The 19,350-nt window shown below is 41.0% G+C and overlaps 1 protein-coding gene across 1 annotated transcript in view; it reads right to left on the reverse strand.

Moving 5' to 3' along the window:
• The window catches only part of gpr158b (G protein-coupled receptor 158b), a 67,490-nt gene that overhangs the window by 35,730 nt on the left and 12,410 nt on the right, over positions 1–19,350 (reverse strand). Inside the window, exon 4 of the mRNA XM_030751522.1 lies at positions 6,729–6,831. Coding sequence (XP_030607382.1) covers positions 6,729–6,831 — 103 coding nt within the window. The remainder of the gene's footprint in view (positions 1–6,728; positions 6,832–19,350) is intronic.

Below are 19,350 nucleotides of genomic sequence, written 5' to 3' on the forward strand. Positions count from 1 at the left end.
ATCCATTTTGCCTTGTATCAACGGCTCGGGCTCGTGGTGGTGTAACGGTGTGGGGGATATTTTCTGGGCACACTTTGTATCATTTAAAAGCCACGGCCTACATAAGTTTTGTTCCTGACCATGTCCATCCTTTTATGGCCACAGTGTGCCCATCTTCTGATGGCTGCTTCCAGCAGCATAACATCACAAAGCTCAAATCATCTCAAACTGATTTCTTGAACATGACAGCGAGTTCACTGTACTCAGTGACCTCCACAGTCACCCGATCTCAATCCAATAGAGCACCTTTGGGATGTGGTGGAACAGGAGATTCACATCATGGATGAGCAGCTGACAAATCTGCATCAGTTCTGTGATGCTATCATGTTAATCTGGACCAAAATGTCTGAGGAACCTTTCTTGAGTCTATGCCAGGAAGAATTAAAGCAGTTCTGAAGGCAAAAGGGAGTCCAACCTGGTACTAGCAAATTGTACCTAATGAAACGGCCAGTTAATGTAGTTTAGCTGCCAGCAAAATACATTATTTCAACAATGTACTTATGTCAACAAAAAAGGAATAAAGGTCTAGGTGGAAATCAGTAGTGGTGAAAGAAACAAAGTACAAAGAGAGTAAGTCCAGATGGAAAGAAGTCTGTTTCAGTATAAAACAGATGAGAAAATATCTAAAACCACCCCCACGGCCCATTCTGCATGTACTTTTGACAGTCCTGAACCCAAGCTTGTCAGTTTCCATCTACTTCCAAGTCACGCAAGATGTCAATAAATAAGCACCACCTGTGGTGCATGAGTCAAGCTGAGTCAAACTAGACCTCGCTTTAGCTCGGCCACGTTTTAGCCCACAGCCCATTTGTTGAGTTGTTGGCACACGTGCATCACGGCAGTTGAAATTACTCCATTACTGACTTACAGCAAGGACATTTTTCTTTGACTCACATACAGCAAAGACTGAATTTCTCTGATTGTTATAAAGTGTGTGTGGCCTAGTAAAAGAAAGTATATAAAAAAAAGATAAATACTTGAAATGCAAAATGTAGTTTTAAAGTGGCTACTTATTGCAAACTGTTACTCAGATTATGGAGAACTACTTTTTCCTTCTTTCAGCTGCTCCAGTTAGGGGTCACCACAGTAGATCATTTGTTTTAATCTCCTCCTGTCCTCTGCATCCTTCTCTGTCACACCACATTTGTGTGCATGTCCTCTTTTCACCACATCCTTTTCCTATTTCCTCTCTCCTGGCAGCTCCATCTTCAGCATCATTCACTCAGCATCTCTCCTCTGCACAGCTCAATCTCACCTCTCTTATTTTGTCCCTGAACCCTCCGACCCGAGCTGCTGGAGGGATCTTATACTCATTCCTGATCCTGTCCATCCTTATCACTAACAACAGAAATCTCATCATCAACATATATTTGTGCCTCTTGTTTCATTTGAGGATCAGATCGTGCTCACGGTAGCTTGAGAGCGAACAGAAGAAATCTCAGCTCGTTTTGTGCACATCTGTCATGGGGGCCGGATGTTTGCAGCGATGCCACGCTTCTCTGTTTGAGCACAGGCAGTCCTTTCAACCACGTAAACTCTTGCAAGTGAAAAGGCATTGTAATTGCAGAAAAGTGATTTTTAATATGACTACCATTCTTCGTAACTGCGTAATGCCCAAGGAATAAGACAGATGTTCCAGGAGAGGACATCAGGGTTGCAGGCAATCTGAGTCACAGTGATTTTTTAAAGAGTTGATCTGCATGGGGTTTGGAAGATGAGTCTCTTCACAGACTGAGCCTTTTGACTACAGCCTTCATCACGCTGCATTATAATAAAGCTCCAGCTTAGCATATCATCCCCCCTGGGGTGCTGCATTGTTGGAGTCAGGGATGAGAACCACCGCAGTTGAATGATTATATTGCTCATCAGGGCCGGGCTTTCTGTCCGAGGACACTGCAGCGCTTTCAGTCAAGAAAACAGAAATTCAAATACAAAGCACAACCAGGGGGCTAAAGTTAACGATATATTTGAGAAGTGCAAGTGTGAAAAGCAGAACATCAACAGAGAAATGATCCAAGGTCAAAAGGGTGCACAAATTTAGATTTTTTTTCTTGTTTCTTGCACCTGAATGAAAAATAAGGAATACGGGGAAAATAAGATTGATTGCCGGAGCTGTAGGACAGCCAATAACAACTTACTCTTTGCTAAACTGCTCTCCTGAACATCAATTCTTCATACTGTATGTAGTTTAGCAAATGCCCTGAAGCCCTGTGTAGCTTAGGATTTCTCCATATATTCAAGAAATGTGTAGAGGGTTCTAATAAGAGCTGTACTTTAGTGTGTAAAGAGCCCAGAAGTTTGTGTCCTCTTGTGTTTTTGCTAAACCAGGCACGAGTGAAAAGGAATGACGTAAATTAAACTGTGTTTACCAGCTGCAAACATTAACATACCTGGCTGACTAGTTAACTGCCTGCATCAGTAACTGAGCCATTTCCAAAGGCTAGAGGCATGTCATTACTGTCACATCTCATCCTTCTCTTTATGACACGTTTTTCCCTTTTTCAAAGTTTTTATTTACTTGTTTCATCTTTTATTCTTGATAAACTTACCTCTCTTATTTTTTCAGTCCTCTCTTCCTGTGTTTGTGGTTTCCCTCTGAACTGTGTTACCTGCGCCTTATTTTCACCTTTTTTGTATTTACTCCATGTCTTTCCTCTGCACCACTTTGCCTTTATACATTGTTTCTCTCTGTAGAACCTGCGTTTGCCTGTTTTCTAGGTTGACCCTCAGCCTGCTCCTAATGTGCTCCAAAGTCGGATTTCTTGGACTGATCATTTGTGTACTGAAAATTGTAAAGACTGATTTTTGCTCATAGGTTGTGCTTTTGTGGTCTCATTTGCCTTCACCGGGTCTCACATGAACATTTCTATGTGGAATTATGGGTTAATTGAACATGTTTTCAGAATTTTAGCAGCTCTCCCCCGCTATTCATTGAAAGCACATTGCAAATTCCACCCAAAGCAGAGCTGGGGAGTGTAACATTAGCAAACTTCCTTTGTTGACTCTCATCGGACTTATCTCAGACGGGGACGAGTCGGCCTACAGGATGGAGGTCAAACGTCTGGCGTCCTGGTGCAGCCACAATAACCTGGTACTGAACGCCCAGAAGACAGTGGAGATTATAGTGGACTTTAGGAAGCACACAGCCCCTCTACCCTCCATCATCCTGACTGACACCCCCATCACCACAGTGGACTCTTCTCGCTTCCTGGGAACTACCATCACCCAGGACCTCAAGTGGGAGCCCACCATCACCTCTGTCATCAAAAAGGCCCAGCAGAGGATGTACTTCCTGCGGCAGTTGAAGAAATTCAACTTGCCAGCAAGGACCATGGTGCAGTTCTATACTGCCATCATTGAGTCCATCCTCACCTCCTCCATCACTGTGTGGTACGCTGGAGCCACCACTAGGGACAAACAGAGACTACAGCGCGTTGTGCACTCTGCTGAGAAGGTGATTGGCTGTAACCTCCCATCTCTCCAGGACCTGTACACCTCCAGGACACTGGGGCGTGCAGGTCGGATCACAGCCGACCACTCTCACCCTGGGCACAGACTTTTTGACCCTCTCCCCTCAGGCAGGAGGCTACGGTCCATACGGACCAGAACCTCCCGCCATAAGAACAGTTTCTTCCCCTCTGCTGTTGGACTCATGAACAATTACCCTAAGACTGTTACCACCACCCTCCACAAACGCTGATGACCCTATGTCTATGCACCTGTCTGACTGCACTGATGTACATATTAGTGGAATATAGTCTACATTCTTCTATCTTTTAATTAGTCTCTGCACTGTATATTTTGTAATTTTGTAATATTGTGCTACAGTTATAGCTCTAATATCTCTGTATATTTGCAATTTGTATACTTGTATATTGTCTTATAGTTTTTATACTTATTTGTTTCTTTCTGTAAGCACGAAGTACCGCAGCAATTTCCTAATGCTGTGAACCTGTTCACCCATATGGCAATAAAAACCTTCTGATTCTGATTCTGATTCTGATTGTTATCCAACATCTATTTTTATTTGCAAGCATGCATTAAAATACAACTTTAATCATGTGTTAAATGTCAAATATTTTCAACAGGAAGCAACCAAATCGTGCAGGGTGCATAGAATTACACCATATTGTGGTTTAACAGAATAATAGAATGAATAGCTAGATAATATTTTTATTCAGAAACATATTATAATACACCTTTTACCCTGCATACTGTGTGCCATTCATCTGCATAACATGGACTTTTGCTTTTCCTTATTTTCTGTCGTTCTGTCACAATGACAGATACTCATATTAAACGTGGCCAAAATTTTAACAAAATGTGATCAATGCCAAAAGCTCCGACTGCTCTAAGCGCTCTAATCTTGGCTCTGTTGTGACAGTGAGATTGGATATCCTTAAAGTGGTCATCTCAGGCAGACCACACAGGAGCCCCACCCACCTGCTGTTCAGACCTGCTGGTTGAAAAGGGGAAGCTGATTCAAAGAAAGCTGTCTTAAAGCGAGAGCGAAGCGAGCTGAACGTCAGACAGAGGATAACCGCACAAAGGCCCAGTATAAGATTGTGATGATTATTTTGAACTTGGAATCATGAAAAGCTGCTCTAGTAGAGTCCAAGAATTAAAATAAAGAGATAAAAATGAACAGCATATGTAATATCGTTATACAGCATTCTTGTTTTCAAAACTGAGAAATCAGAAACTTGTTTTCATTTACCGCTATTTGAGGTCAAAGACGCAGTTTCCAAAGAGTTTAACTGTCATGGCCTCAGGGCTCCCTCTGTATTTGAGTTTGGGTTTCAAGTTCTCTTTTACTGTTGGAGTTTAAAGTTTTGTTTTTGCCTTCGTTGGATTCTGTTTTTGTTTTATTTATTATGGCATCATCTTTGATTTCTGTTTTGACTTTATAGTTGTTCCAGTGATGAGTTTCAGTTCTGCAAGCTTGTGTTTTTGGTTCATGGCTTTATTTCTATTAGTCTTTAGTTCCCTCAGAGTTTCCCTGTCTGTTTCTGCCTCTGCCTTATTTCTGTGTTGATGCCTTGGTTTCTCTGTGTTGAAATCTCTCTAAGGGTTACTATTCATGTCTGTATTAGTTATCATGTTCATTTCCTGTTTTACTTTGAAGGTTTTTTTTTTCTTGTCTTGGTTTGACATGTTTCCTGTCTATCTGATTGCCTTGATTACTTTCACCTGTGCTGATTATGCACACCTGTCACTTTCCCCTGTTGTAACAATTCCCTAATCAGACCTCTGTGTATATACACACACCAGTACATCTTCCTGGCACCAGGTTGGACCGTGGTTGGACCTCTCTTGCCTTCAGAACTGTCTTAATTCTTTGTGGCATTGATTCAATAAGGTGCTGGGCCAGATTTTGGCCCACACTGACACACTGACATGATAGCATCACACAGTTGATGCAGATGTACATCCGTTATATGAATTTCCCATTCCACCACATCCCAAAGGTGCCCTAATGGATTTAGATCTGGCTACTGTGCAGGCCATTTGAGTACAATGAAGTCACTGTCATGATCAAGAAACAAGTTTGAGACAATCTGAGCTTTATGACATGGTGTGTCATCCTGCTGGAAGCAGCCATCAGAGGATGGGTGCACCGTGGTTATAAAGGGATGGACATGGTCAGCAACAACACTCAGGGAAGCTGTGCTGTTTAAACTTTGCTCACTTGGTACTAAGAGGTCCAACGTGTGCCAAGAAAATATCTCCCACACGGTTACACCACCAGCAGCAGCTTGAACCGTGGATACAGAGCAAAATGTATCAAGCATTTCACAGCAGAAATCGACCAGCAGAAATCAGACCAGGCAACACTTTTCCAATAATCTATCGCCCAGCATTGGTGAGCCAGTGTGGATTGTAGCCTCAGTTTCCTGTTTTTAGGTGACAGCAGGGGCACCCGGTGTGGTCTTCTGCTGCTGCAGCCCATCTGCTTCAAGGTTCAAGTCTGTTGTGCATTCAGAGATGCTCATCTGCATACCTTGGTTGTAATGAGTGGTTATATGAGTTACTGTTGCCTACCTATCAGCTCAGAGCAGTCTGGCCATTCTCCTCTGACCTCTGGCATCAACAAAGCATTTTCACCCTGGTTTTTGCTGCATGTAAGTGTTTGCTTTGGGACTTTTCATCAGCCACAAAGGCTCCCCTCAGTCTGCAGTGTCCTGCATTTCAGTCCTCACCGTGACATTGCCACCAGGTGCCTTTTGAGAACAGAAAAACTGACAGGTGTAGCAATAGTAACTGCGGAGGGGGACATGGTCTAGCAAATGGTCAAATAAAGTGTGACTAAACATTTATTCAAATTTATTCAACATTGTGCTCTATGTCTACAGCCATCACACAATCCAACAGGTCTGTGATTCAAATGCCACCTGTGGCTTTCACTAGAGCTCAGAATAGACACATAGTAGACGTTTCAACAATAAGAACAGTCAAACTCCTTTGACTGGAGCTTGAGGTTTCATAACCTCACAAACCCCAGGATACCCCCTCAAAGCTGTAACAAGAATTTCAAACAAAATGTGTGACTGTCAGCTGAAAAAAGGTGGTTGTTTTCCTCTTTTTTCATAATTCCCTGAAGCTTGCTTTTGAAAGACTCAAAGTTTTGATCTGACAGCTCACTGCAATATGCATTTTTTTTTTTTATTACAGGGAGCTTTGTAACCTACTTTTAAAGCCATTGAGCGCCACTCGGCTCGGATGGTAAAATCCTCTCCTGCACTGGCACTTGTACTTGTCCAACACAAATCCATGGCCAACAATGGGAGTGCACTGGAAGAGAAAGAACAGAGAGAGAGACACCTGGAAATTAGTTTTGTTTTTTTTTAAGTTACCCTTTTTTGGTTGTAATCAACAGGATTATCACAGGAGGTGGTTATATGACTATAAAAGTGAGAAACTGTGGAGTAAATTACGTGAACGTGAAAAAACAGGATGGAGGAGGATGAAGACGATCGCTCAGCCGACTCAGCTCCGTTTGCTTCTTGAATCCAAAAGCAAGTGGGCGTGAAATGATAAATTCTCCCTGGTGTTTTCAATGTCAGAATCAGAACAAAATACAAACACTGCAGTGATAAAAACAGAAGCAAAAATAAACCTATTTTTTCCCCCCTGAAGCTCAAATGATGAGTTAGAGATCAGGTTATCTGATCAGCAACAATTTAAATCAATAAAAGATCCAAATTTGCTGATTCCAGCTTGAGAAGTTTTAAAATTAGGTTGTTTATTTTTAATTTAGAGAAAATTACCTGTAGAGATACTTTATCATAAAGTCAGAAACCTTTTCTTTTTTTAAGGAAGAAAACTGGTCGGTTGCACAGTGGTGCAGTGGTTGGCACTATCACCTCACAGCAACAAGGTCCTGGGTTCAAATGTGCCAGCCGGGGCCTTTCTGTGTGGAGTTTGCATGTTCGCCCCACACCTGCATAGGTTCTCTCCAGGTACTCAAGCTTCCTCCCACAGTCCGAGGATGTGAGGTTAACTGGTTATTCTAAACTGGCCATAGGTGTGAATAGTCATCCTGTCCATCATAGGCCTGATGGACTGGTGTACCCCATCTCTTACCCCATTACAGGTGGGATAGGCTTCAGGCACCTCACCACCCTGAATTGGAGCAGTGGAAGAAAATGGATTTGGGTTTGATTGGATCTCATGAAATCCCTTTAAACCACCTACAGAAACTTTGCCTTCATAGACTAAGTATTGTTCACACTTTCTATCAATATCCAAGATTGTTTAAATAAATAGAGACTTTATTCTACAAAGCATTTATCAATGAGCTGCTTTATTTGAAAAAATCCATTTATTATAATGCAACCTTTTAACATGTCAGCAGACACACAAGGTGCTTATGCTGGGCCTGTTTGTAACCCTGCGTTACCACACCAGATCTTGCAGCCCAGATGAAATCTTGTGTGCTACCTAGCAACAGACTATATTTGGAAGTTATTCAAGTTAATTTTTAAACAAGAACCTGAAGATGAACTTGCTACAAGTATTAAGTTCAAGTCACCTTTAACTTAAGATAGCAGAAGAAAAATGCTGTGCATTCAACGATTACGTTTTGTACCTCAGAATCAGAGTTTTCTTTTCTTTTTTCTTTTTTTTGTTCAAAACCTCTGCCATAATAAAATGAGCCTGCGGCAGACACACACACATACGTACACACACACAGAGGATCCTACCGAGCACGTGCAGGTTAAATTTAATCTCGTTTCTGCTTGGAGTTGGAAGTGCTCCAGGTCCAACCTAATATGAAATCAAAATTAGAGTCACTTTTATTGTGTTGAACGTTTGCTGAACATTTACATTTTTAGCAATTCTGGCTTCAAAATAAGCATTAGCTTTCCACTGTAGTAAGTATAATCTATGTAGAGGTTTCAAAATATTTGTATTCATAGGAAAATGTCTTTAAGATCTGGCTCAGATGTAGCAAGGTATACAATTTATAATGCAGAAGACGGCACACGTGCTACAGTGCTTCACTGAGTTTTCATCCATCACCAAAAAAAATCAAAGAATCTGAATCATATAATGGGTCCCAGGAGCTAACATAGACAGCACAATCTGAATAAAGTGGTTTACTGTTCCTACTGTATGTGTTTCTTCTTCTCAGAGCCACTGCCTTTGGTCTCAGTTAATAAATGTGTTTCAGTGGTGTTATTGAGTCTCCTACATGTTTCTCTGCAGCATGAAGCAGCAGACGTCCCAGTTACAAACATGCCCGGTGTCAGGGGAAATCACAGGCCCTCGCCAAGTAACAGGGAAACTAATTAATATCTAAATTAAGAATTAAGGGTTGTTTGCAGAATTTAAGTGCGCCTACATAATTCCAGCTTGCATTTATGACTGTGAGAGCTACATGGGCTTAGAGACCTTCTGGAGCTTAAACACACTTAACAACACACACAGGCACCAGTGTGGACACCGTACACTCATGTGAATGCACATACTTAGACCAAATAAAGCTGCAATAAATATCACATGAACATTCATAAATAGTGCATTATATTGCATGCCTGGTAAAAACAGCATCCCCTGTGGGAGTGCCGCTCTGGAAAACAGTCAGACTGTATTCATAGCACATAAATCAGCTACTGACAAAGTCATTTTATATTCATATTATTCAAAACCAAACTCCTGTTTGAAGTATGTTTCTGAGAACAATACTTATTTGTCTTTTGGCTGAGAGTTACTGTTTTGACTTTATTTAGTTTAGCAATAGTGGAAGCAGAAGAAAAACTAGCATGCTCAATATGTTTAGTGTCACAGGTTACATAAAACTGTGCTCATAAAACAAGACATATGTTCGATGTTATGTATTTTAAATGATGGTGGTAGGCATATCTCTATAAAACAGGGGTGCAGTAACTCTTTGACCTCTCTTTCTACTATTTATGGTAAGCTAAGCTAGCTACCGTCTGACTTCAGCCATACCTGGAAGCAAATAAACTGTAAGATGCTGCACCCCAGTAGTCTAAAGAAAAGAGAGGTTTCTAACATATTAAACAATATAAAATGAATTAATGTTTTCTAACTAATTTTGCCCCCCCTCCCCCTGAGCCTCTGGTCTAGCGCCAGAGGTCGTTGGGGTCAGTGGGCGAGCGCCACCGCTATCATCAGATTTGCAGCTTTTCTACTTTAATATTCAACCTGGTCAAGGTAACGGACTAATTTGGTAAATAATTTCCACAAAGCGATGCATCAGAGAAATATATTTTTTGCTTAGATCAAGCATAAAACATGAAAGTGTGGTACTTCAGCTAAACTCTACTTTAACAACATGTCCTTTTGAAAAATGCTTATTTTATTTATTTTTAAGTGAATAACTTCTGCATGCTAAAGCTTTCTGCTGAACTTCTGCACTGATCAGTTTTATAAAGCTGACAAATGGGCCCAAATCTCCAAAGTGGGGAGCAGCAAGCAGCAGGGATGATCTGCAGAGGCTATAAATGTCTGAACTAAGTTCAGTGGTTGAGAGAAAAAACAGATACAGTAAATCATTGCTTCCGTGGTGTACCACTAAAGGCAAACAGACCTGGGAGTTATGATGCTTCCATGTTTTGTGTTTTTGGAAGACAGTATGTGAGCTGAACACCTCAGAGACTTCACCTCTTTCTGGCATTTCTCTTATGAGGTACAGACAGCGATAGAGCTTAGCAGGTACTGCTGCTGTCAGATGGGTATGCTTATTTTGGGTTTAGTGATATAAAAAAAGACCTCTCACCCCCCCCCCCCACCCCCCCACCCAAAAAGCAGACAAGAAAATCCCAGACATTTGTGCCATATACAATTATATAAATTTGTGTTTTCAGTCATTTTTGTATCCCTCTCAAACTCCTCTGCCTCACCACTTGTATCATATATGTTTACTTTTATTTACATACCTGTGTATATAATACCAGTTAACAACAGTCAGGTCAATCCATTTTATATTGTAAAGACCTCACAACGAAGAGTCCTACAATCTGATGATTCCCTAGAAGCAAGCGCTTGGCCGCGATGGGAAGGAAGAACTTCCCTTTAACAGGAACCAGACTTAGTCAGGAACAGCCATCGGCTGTGACCAATTGGTTAGTGAGTAAGTAAGTAAAGTTTATTTATTAAGTGCTTTTCAAGGACAAATAGTCACAATCTACCTCTGTCATGAAATACAAGGTTACAGGATCCAAATGCAGACTCAGGAGCCAAAGAAAAAGTCCAAGAAAAAGGCAATAATCAAAGGATACTCCAATAATAAAATGCTGAATTTCAAGAGGCAACAACAGACTACCTGAGAAAGGCTGTAGTGAAGCCAGGTCTATTTATACACGTGAAGGCTATCAGGGAATCCGACACAGGAAGGTAATGAGACACAGATGGAGACAATAGGGAAAATCAGACAGGGAGGAACTAAAACTAAACACATCATATCATATCAGAGACACATGATTACCAAAGTAAAGCAGGAAATGACTGAAACCAGGAAACCAAGGGATTTCTAAAATTATACTCAGCAGTGGTACTGCGAGGGGGGGGGGGGGGGGGGGGGGGGTGCAACAGTAATAATAGAAATTCAGTTTGAATATTTGAGCACCTGAAAATAAGAATAAAAAACTTCAAACATCAAAAAAATTCAAAGGAAACTTACACAGAAACCTAAACACAGAATTCTATGAATGCAGAAGAAACAAATGAAACAGTATTGCTATGATAAAACAAACAGAGCCATTAAAAAAGTATCCTTGTTTTTGAAAAGGGGGAGGGTCGTAAATTTTGGTTGCTAAAGGGTTAAGTTACCATGTTGTCATTCAGAAGGTGGTGCTTCCAGCTTGGCAATATTTGCTAATTATCAGTAAGCACACAATATAGCTGCTCATGTGGGTATTATTCATTTTGTGTGGATCATGAAAGCCTGTTAAAATGTTCCTCCGGTGCTTTAGCTGCTGAGGCATTTCGGTTTGGACAAACATGGTGAAGCAAACGACCAACTGGCCAACATTGTCACCCCGTGTGCCGTGCTGCTCGAGTGGCTAAAAATAGGTCTGCAAGAGAGGAGAGTGTCTCATTCTCTCTAAAAGTGGCAAAGCTCATTCACTTTATCTGTGAAAATAAAGTAAATTTAGTGGCAAACACATAGTGCAAAGAAATCTGGGTGCGTGCCTACACACACACACACACACACACACACACACACACACACACACACACACACACACACACACACACACACACACACACACACACACAGTACAAAAGGTGTTAAACTTCTCCACATCCCTATGGGCGGATGAATCATAGTTTGGGGGTTTCTAACTTCAAATGTCCAAGCAATTGTGTTGCTGCTTGAGTGACTAAATCCTTCAACAGTATTAGGGTGTTTTCTCAAAACATGTCATTTGCATGCAAGCTCCCTCCTTTGTGGAATCACGTTTTCCATACACAACAGGAATGGGAGCCCAGCACGTATTAAAACAGCAAACTGAAGCAGAGCAAGCTGCAGTTCATCTACTGCTGGAGTAAATCTTTGAGTGTTGATTTGCATGTCTTCTCTCTCAGGAGATAAGCATACCTGTGAAATTAAAGTCTGCAAAACACAGGAAGGAGCACTGAGAATTAATCTGGCCAAGATGTTTTTCATCTCAGATGGATGGATGGATGGATGGATGGCTATCAGCCACAAAAGCACACTAAGCATGTGTTATGAACTTATTTTCTGCTTACTCCAAAGGAAGTGAAGACTCATTAAGATAACACATTCCCAGGGACACTGAGGTAGGCAAGGATGAAATATGATGGCTTTTTTTTTAGATCTTTATTGGGCTCCCAGCATCCAAATTGTTGCATTTATTAAACTCGACTGTGCTATCACAGCAGAAGGCGTTTCTGGTTCCCCAGTGGATTGTAAGACACAGCAAACAAGACTGTAAAATAAGTTAATTGCACATGTTTGGGCCTTGTATGAAAGGTACAGTATTGCTGTTTTCTGAGAAGAGGAAGCAACTTTTTAAATGTTTGACAAGTTCATTTAAAATTTAATGTGCAGAACAACCTACCTGTCTAAAGAGCCTCTGAGATCAGGTGCATACATGTTATTATCTTGTGAGCAGGAGATTTAAAGGAAAAAAAAAAATCACTCTACAGGACTTCAAGGGTTCTGTAAATTTGCCCATTAATCTCTCAGAACTAGTTCCCATGTGTAAAATACAGAAAACATGCATGTCACAAAGAAGATTGACATGGACCATCAAAACGAGATTAATGTCACCGAGCACTTCTAAACTGCCTCACAAGCACACTGCTCCATATGTCTTCCATCACCAGAGCTGCTCCAGCAAAATTATATATACCCATACACACTCACACACATCTAAAGCCGGAGAATTTAATGGTGCCAAGACCAGCCTCGCTTTTTTTTTTCTTTTCTCCTCATCCACTATTAAAGGGCTGTGAAATGGTCGCTTGACATGTCTCACTTTGATGGATTACCTTGATCAGATTGCATGCTCAAAGGGAGAAAGTATTTTATAATTGCATCTTACTTTCGACAAAGTGGTGGTGGTGGTGGCGTGGGTGGGGGGGGCTTCAATTCCACTTTTTTCCTGAAAATCTGGGCTTGAGTTCAAGGTTGCATTGCCAATCACAGAAAGCCTAACAGCCTTATTTATCATATGGAGAGGATGTTTTACCCAACGCCTGATTTTTGGATTTTCTCAGATCAATCTTACCTGCTCAAATCTAATTTTTTACAAGCTTATGCTTGTAAAAAATGCTATTCTAATATTATAAATGTAGAATATGTTTGCATTTCATTTTCAGAAATTTTATCCACTCTTGTGGACAGCGCGCTGTCAAATATTCAATGTAAATTATGTGTATTTTGTGACAGTTATAATGTTGCTGCTACTTCAAAAACAATAATTTTAATATTCTCTTGACTATGGGAATTCTTTATGTACTTCTCATGACACCTGATGCCATAGGGTGAAAGGCAGGACTCACCCTGGACAGGTTGCCAGTCTAACACAACCTTTTACACTCACCTACAGGCAATGTAGAAACCCCAGTTAGCCTAACCCAGTGCATGTCTTTGGACTGTGAGAAGAAGCTAGAGTACCCAGAGAGAACCCACGCAGACAAGGGGAGAACATGCAAACTCCTCACAGAAAGGCCCCAGCCTAGATTTGAACCCAGGACCTTCTTGCTGTGAAGTAACAGTGTTAACCATTGCACCACTGTGCCACCTCTAGCATGTCTCCTTAAATAAAAAAAATCATCAGTCTGCACAGCACACAGGTGTACTTATTTTTTTATGTACATGCAACATAATGACATCTGTTTGCATTTCTCAGTGAGTTCCCAAACATCTGTGTTCAATGTGATTATCACATTATAAACTAGCATCACATAAATAACAGAAAAAACAGAAGAACTGATTTACTGAGAAAAATACTAGGCAAGTACTGAAGTACTGTATCTTCACATTGTACTATATGATGTGCATCTGAAGTACAGTGAGGCATGATTTTCACTTCAGTAGATGGATTATTAATTGCAATTTTCTACTATACTGAATATACTGAAAATCAAAAGAAATGACGCAGTGGTTAGCACTGTTGCCTCGCAGTAGAAAAGTCCTGGGTTTGAATCCACTGGCCCATGTGGGCGCTTCACGGATACTCCGATTTCCTCCCACAGTCCACAGACACGCAGGTTAGGTTAACTGGTAATTCCAAATTAACCAGAGGTGTGAATGTGTATTTCTCTATGTGTCAAATTTGCACCCCACCTCTGATCATGTGACAGCTGAGGTGGGCTGCAACCCCGTCGCGATGGATGGAAAAATAACGATGGTTTTGTTTGTTTTATCTGTGGTTGTTTTTGCGTAACAGTCTGCAAACAAGTTGATTTCATCACTGAAACTGAGCATTTTAACACCGCAGTAATTGGGGACTGACTCACTTTTGGGGCCAGCCTCAAGTGGCCACTAGAGGAACTGCAGTTTTTGGCACTTCGGGTTTGCATTTTCTCCCTGGCTAATCACTAACATCAAACAGCGCAGCAGCATTTTCTCAGATCAGTTCATGTGTTTTTTCCCAGTAACTACAGAAAGTCTTAACCAAGATGATATTCCTATCTGTCTCAAACATATAAATCTCTAAACAAATTGTTAACACAGAGGGTGATTCAAAGGTCTGGGTAGAAAAAGCTACGTGAGAATTGATTGCATAATGCTGGCTTTGTACCAGCACAAAAATAGGGCCTTAGGAAGTCAAACTGTGCTTGCAGCTTTCATTCAATAACAGCAAACTCATCATATTTGATTCCAGGAGACTCTAAATTCGAGTCTATAAGTCATGGTGTACTGTAAAAATACAGGCTGCAAATTAGACCCATTCGTTTAGACATTACTGGGTTTCTTTTGCTTTGAAAATGTTTGGAAAATGAATGTTTAAAATACACAAATACTCTATTATTCAAACATCATTCATGAGTGCCGCTTTCGCCTGGTGAGCGAAGTGCGTGTTAATCGCTCCAACAAACAAAACCACAAGTTGTAGTACCACCCTGAGAGGAATACCACATAACAATACCACCTGATAGACCGGATACCATATGCAAAATGTACAACATGGAGGTGAATACAGTTTTTTTTTTTTTCTTTTGCTGAAGTACTGAAACCTGATAATGACTTATCTGTCACTTTCACATAGAGGCCCCCCATGTTTGGACTGCAGCGTGTGGTACCTGTTTCACATTTCTCGCTGTGCAATTTGATAAAAAGCTGTGAACACGACACCAAGATGGGAGTTGGCAAGAGAGGAAAAGAGGCAGAGAGAAAGAGACAGAGAGAGAGAGAGAGAGCACTCAGCATCCCTCAGAGATCTATAAATACCCTGAAAGCATTAAACCCTAAAAGCATTACAATCACTCTGTCCCCAGGGTAGAGAAGCTGCCTGCTGTTGTTTCACAAGACTACCAGCCACTGAAATACTGGATGTCTGAGGAGAGGAGACCTTGGACTTAAGCCTGTCTGGAATTTCTCCACCAATTTAAGAGGCAAAAACTGAGATATAGAGCCAGCTATTGATTGGTGGCTTGTCGCTGTTTCAGCCAGTGCTGTGACTGTGGAGAGAGTCACTGGGAGGATTGAGCTGAGTGATACTTAAAGGACAGCAAGAGGGACAGAAATGATAGGGCTGGAAATTCAGAATTTAATGGCTGTGATCGACATTGAGAGCAAAATATTTAAAATGTTACCACAGATTTTCTGAGCAGCCTTAGGAAATGTATCGGGAACAAAACAAAAGTCTCACTTGGCATTTTAAGACTTATGAGATGGTTTCCCACACAAATAGCTCAGGAGGTAGAGCTACTAACTGGAAGGTTGGTGGTTCGATCCCTGGCTGCTCCAGTCTGCCTGCCAGAGTATCCTTGGACAAGATACTGAACCCCAAGTTGCTCTCCGATATAGCCATCAGAGTATAAATGTGTGTGAATGTTAGATAGAAATGCAGTGCTGGTCTGAATGGGTGAACAAGGGGTGTTGTATAAAGTGCTCAAAGTAGAGTAGAAAGCGCTATATAAGAACCAGTCCATTTACCATTTAGCAAACATCTGGGTGGGTGGTCTCCAGCTCCCCACGTGGACTCGTCTGGGAGGCCTCACTCAATTAAGATCCAACTGCTGCCGCCGACTTAACAGGCTCTTGCATTTTGCCGTGGCAGCCGCTGAGCTGCGGGCAGCAGATTAGAGAGTGAATGGTGTTTCTCTGTGGAGGATGAATCCTCCCTGATGACTGTCCCTCTATGCTGTCATTCTTAATTCCTCTCTTCCCTTCTCATTCTCTACTCATTCCTATAAGCATTTGTGTCTTTCACCATGCCTCCTCACTTCAAGCTATGCATCAGCAGCTTAATTAAGGATCAAAGAAAATTATTCAAGATGATTTTGTACTAATATGGAAATAAAAACAGGCATTAAAGAGCTGCAAAGTTTTGCTACAGAGTTTGGTTCAAGTTTCAAAAACACTCTGAAACAAGTCTTAAAGCTTACACACATAAAAGAACAACATCAAGCCCACTAAGACCAATCAGAAAAGGACTGACACATTGTAAAGTGCGTGGCTAAAAAGACTATGTGACATCTACTGGCAAAAATAAAATAAAATGGGTTTTTTTTGTTGTTTATGTTTTTTTTCTTACTGTAAAACTCAAATTTTCTGTTTAGTCTCTTCATTTACTTCAATCAGCATCAACTGAGCTGAGCAGATCATGTTGCAGTTGGAGCAAATAAATATTGAACAGTTGTTACTTTTACTGAAATTAAAAGAAAGAGAGAAGACTGATACTCAGACTGGCAGAGCTATGAAAGCAGGGCAGATGGCTAATAACTAATTACTAGCTACTGTATTAGCATTACGAGGAAGCTAGATACCATAAGAGCCCATTACACACATTTCTTTATTTTCTCTATAAAGGAAGTTGATTTCTGTTCAGATCAGTAACATCATGGCTCTCGGGTGTATATACATAAATAATACATATACTGTTTTAATTTAAAAAGATGATAGCAGAAAATATTATGTTTACTGTCAAACTTTTGTGAAGTCAAATAGTGTAAATCCTTTTAAGTGTGCACAGCAGCAGCAACTACTTAATTTAACAATATCCATCCATCCATCCATCCATCCATCCATCCATCCATTCTCTTCCGCCTATCCTGTTCAGGGTCGCAGAGGGGCTGGAGCCTATCCCAGCTGACATTTAACAATATAACAATAAAATTGCCCTCACATCACTCTTTTCTACTCTCGCCTGTAGTTTAGATTTGATCTTGTTTGTTGCTCATGGATTCCCTATGCTCCTCTTTTTCTGTTTTCTCTTTAAATTCACCTCCAATCATTTGAGGCTGGGGGTTAGTTTAAAGATGGCTGTCCCTCCCTCAGCTTGGTTCTGGATGGGGGTTCTTCCTCTCTACCATCGCCAAGTGCATGCTCTTCATCTCATCATCAGACTATTGGGGATCAAAACTGCTGATCATTTTTTCATCAGAACTCTCTCCAAATTTTTGTTTCCTACAGTAATATTTTCTTCAAACCATGCATTTGGTGATCTGGACTGTACGTTTTGTAGTCTATGCAATATAACACATCTATTCAGCAGGATACATGTTCTATGTGAGCGGGCTCATTTGGAAAGAAGCCCCTAACTTTATACAGTCATGAATGTTTATAGGATCACCCAAAATGGCACTAGTCTTTGATGATATGGTACAGTCCATAATGTGAATTTATGCTTATTGCATTCCCTGCAGCCCTCTGCAGGGAAAAAAAATTTTTTTTACTATAAAGCAAAATTTAGCTTAGCTCCACAGCAAAGCTTGGTTCATTGAATTGAGGGAATATTTACCTTAGCTTGAACCTCTTTAATGCAGCTTTGAATTTTGCTCCTTATAGTCTCTTTGATGATGAAAAAAGGCAAAAAGAAAAAATGTAAACGCACACATGCATTGCCAAATGGTGTACAGATGCACTAAGTCTTCAAACACTTCATCCTAGCTTAGGCTGTAGAGCTTCACACTTCCCTGAGGAGAGACGGAGAGCCTCTGACTGAACAAAACAGAAAAATGAAGGTTAAAAAAGGAAAAGACTGTGCAGAGCACGTTACTTTTTTTTGTCTTCTCTGCTCCCAAAATCACCCTTTTCTCACCTACTTGTGATAAAGCAGGTAAAAGGCAGGCATGAGTCTCCTTTTTTGACAGCCACAGTACTTCATACCATGGAGAAATTAGCATATTCTTTATACCTGAACATCCTTTAGTGGTAACATCTGCACAGGCCGTTGCAGTTTCTTATTCAGCTGTGTATCCCCTTCCTTACATGCAGCATTTATACTGACTTTAAGGCTTGTGAAGCTTAAATCCTCTTCTTCCGCAGCAATGTGCCAGGGATGATAAGGACACCAAATTCCACACAGTGAGGCAAAAGCAAACATTTATATTCATGTCCTTTTTTTCACCCCATACAGTCTGATTGTATTGCAGAAGGGCCACATGTGTCCAGGTAATTAATTTTTGAGAACAGAAGGGCTCGAACATCGTTATAAACTGTGGCTGAGCTGCAGCCAGGAATAATAGTGTTCCTCTGTCCAGCAAAGTTGCTGTGAATTGTGATTTTCGTATCTCACTGGAGGTAAACCCACAGAAAGGTCTCCAGAGAGTATGAGTGTGTACACAGGGAGGAGTTTCAACAACTGCCACAGCGTTTAAAGCAGCAGAAGAAGAAGTTATTTCATGTGCTGGGCTAACAAAAGCAAGAAAATCACAGGTTTTTTTCATAGTTTTTTTTTTAGCCTGTGTTTTTGCTCTCCTCGGAGAACTTGGCAAGGAAATGGAAACATGGATAGGCAGTACGGGTATTAGAGTAAGCAAAATAGAAACAAGAGTGGGCTACGAGACAGATGAGTAGAGTGTATTAGTGAAAATTGTGAGAAAGTGAAGAGCCATGGATAGAGAGCGTGTGGAAAAGAGGAAGAAAGAGCGAGGAGGACGTGTGGCTGATTGAGGAGAGAAAGCCAGGAGAGAGACAGAGGGGGTAACCCTCTTTGGCTGTCACAGCAGTTTACACTCATTAGTAGAGCTCTGCCTTTGAAGCCCTTTATCTCCAGTGGCACAATTCACAGAACGGGCAGCGAAAACGCGCACACCGACAGGCAGTTATGCAAACATCCTGCACACCCATTAGCATCTACTTAGATTAAAAAATAGTACACACAAAAGAAAATACATAAACCTACTTAGCAACATCCAGTC

Source organism: Archocentrus centrarchus, chromosome 17 (genome assembly GCF_007364275.1).
Source record: "Archocentrus centrarchus isolate MPI-CPG fArcCen1 chromosome 17, fArcCen1, whole genome shotgun sequence".
NCBI classification, from domain to species: Eukaryota; Metazoa; Chordata; class Actinopteri; order Cichliformes; family Cichlidae; genus Archocentrus; species Archocentrus centrarchus.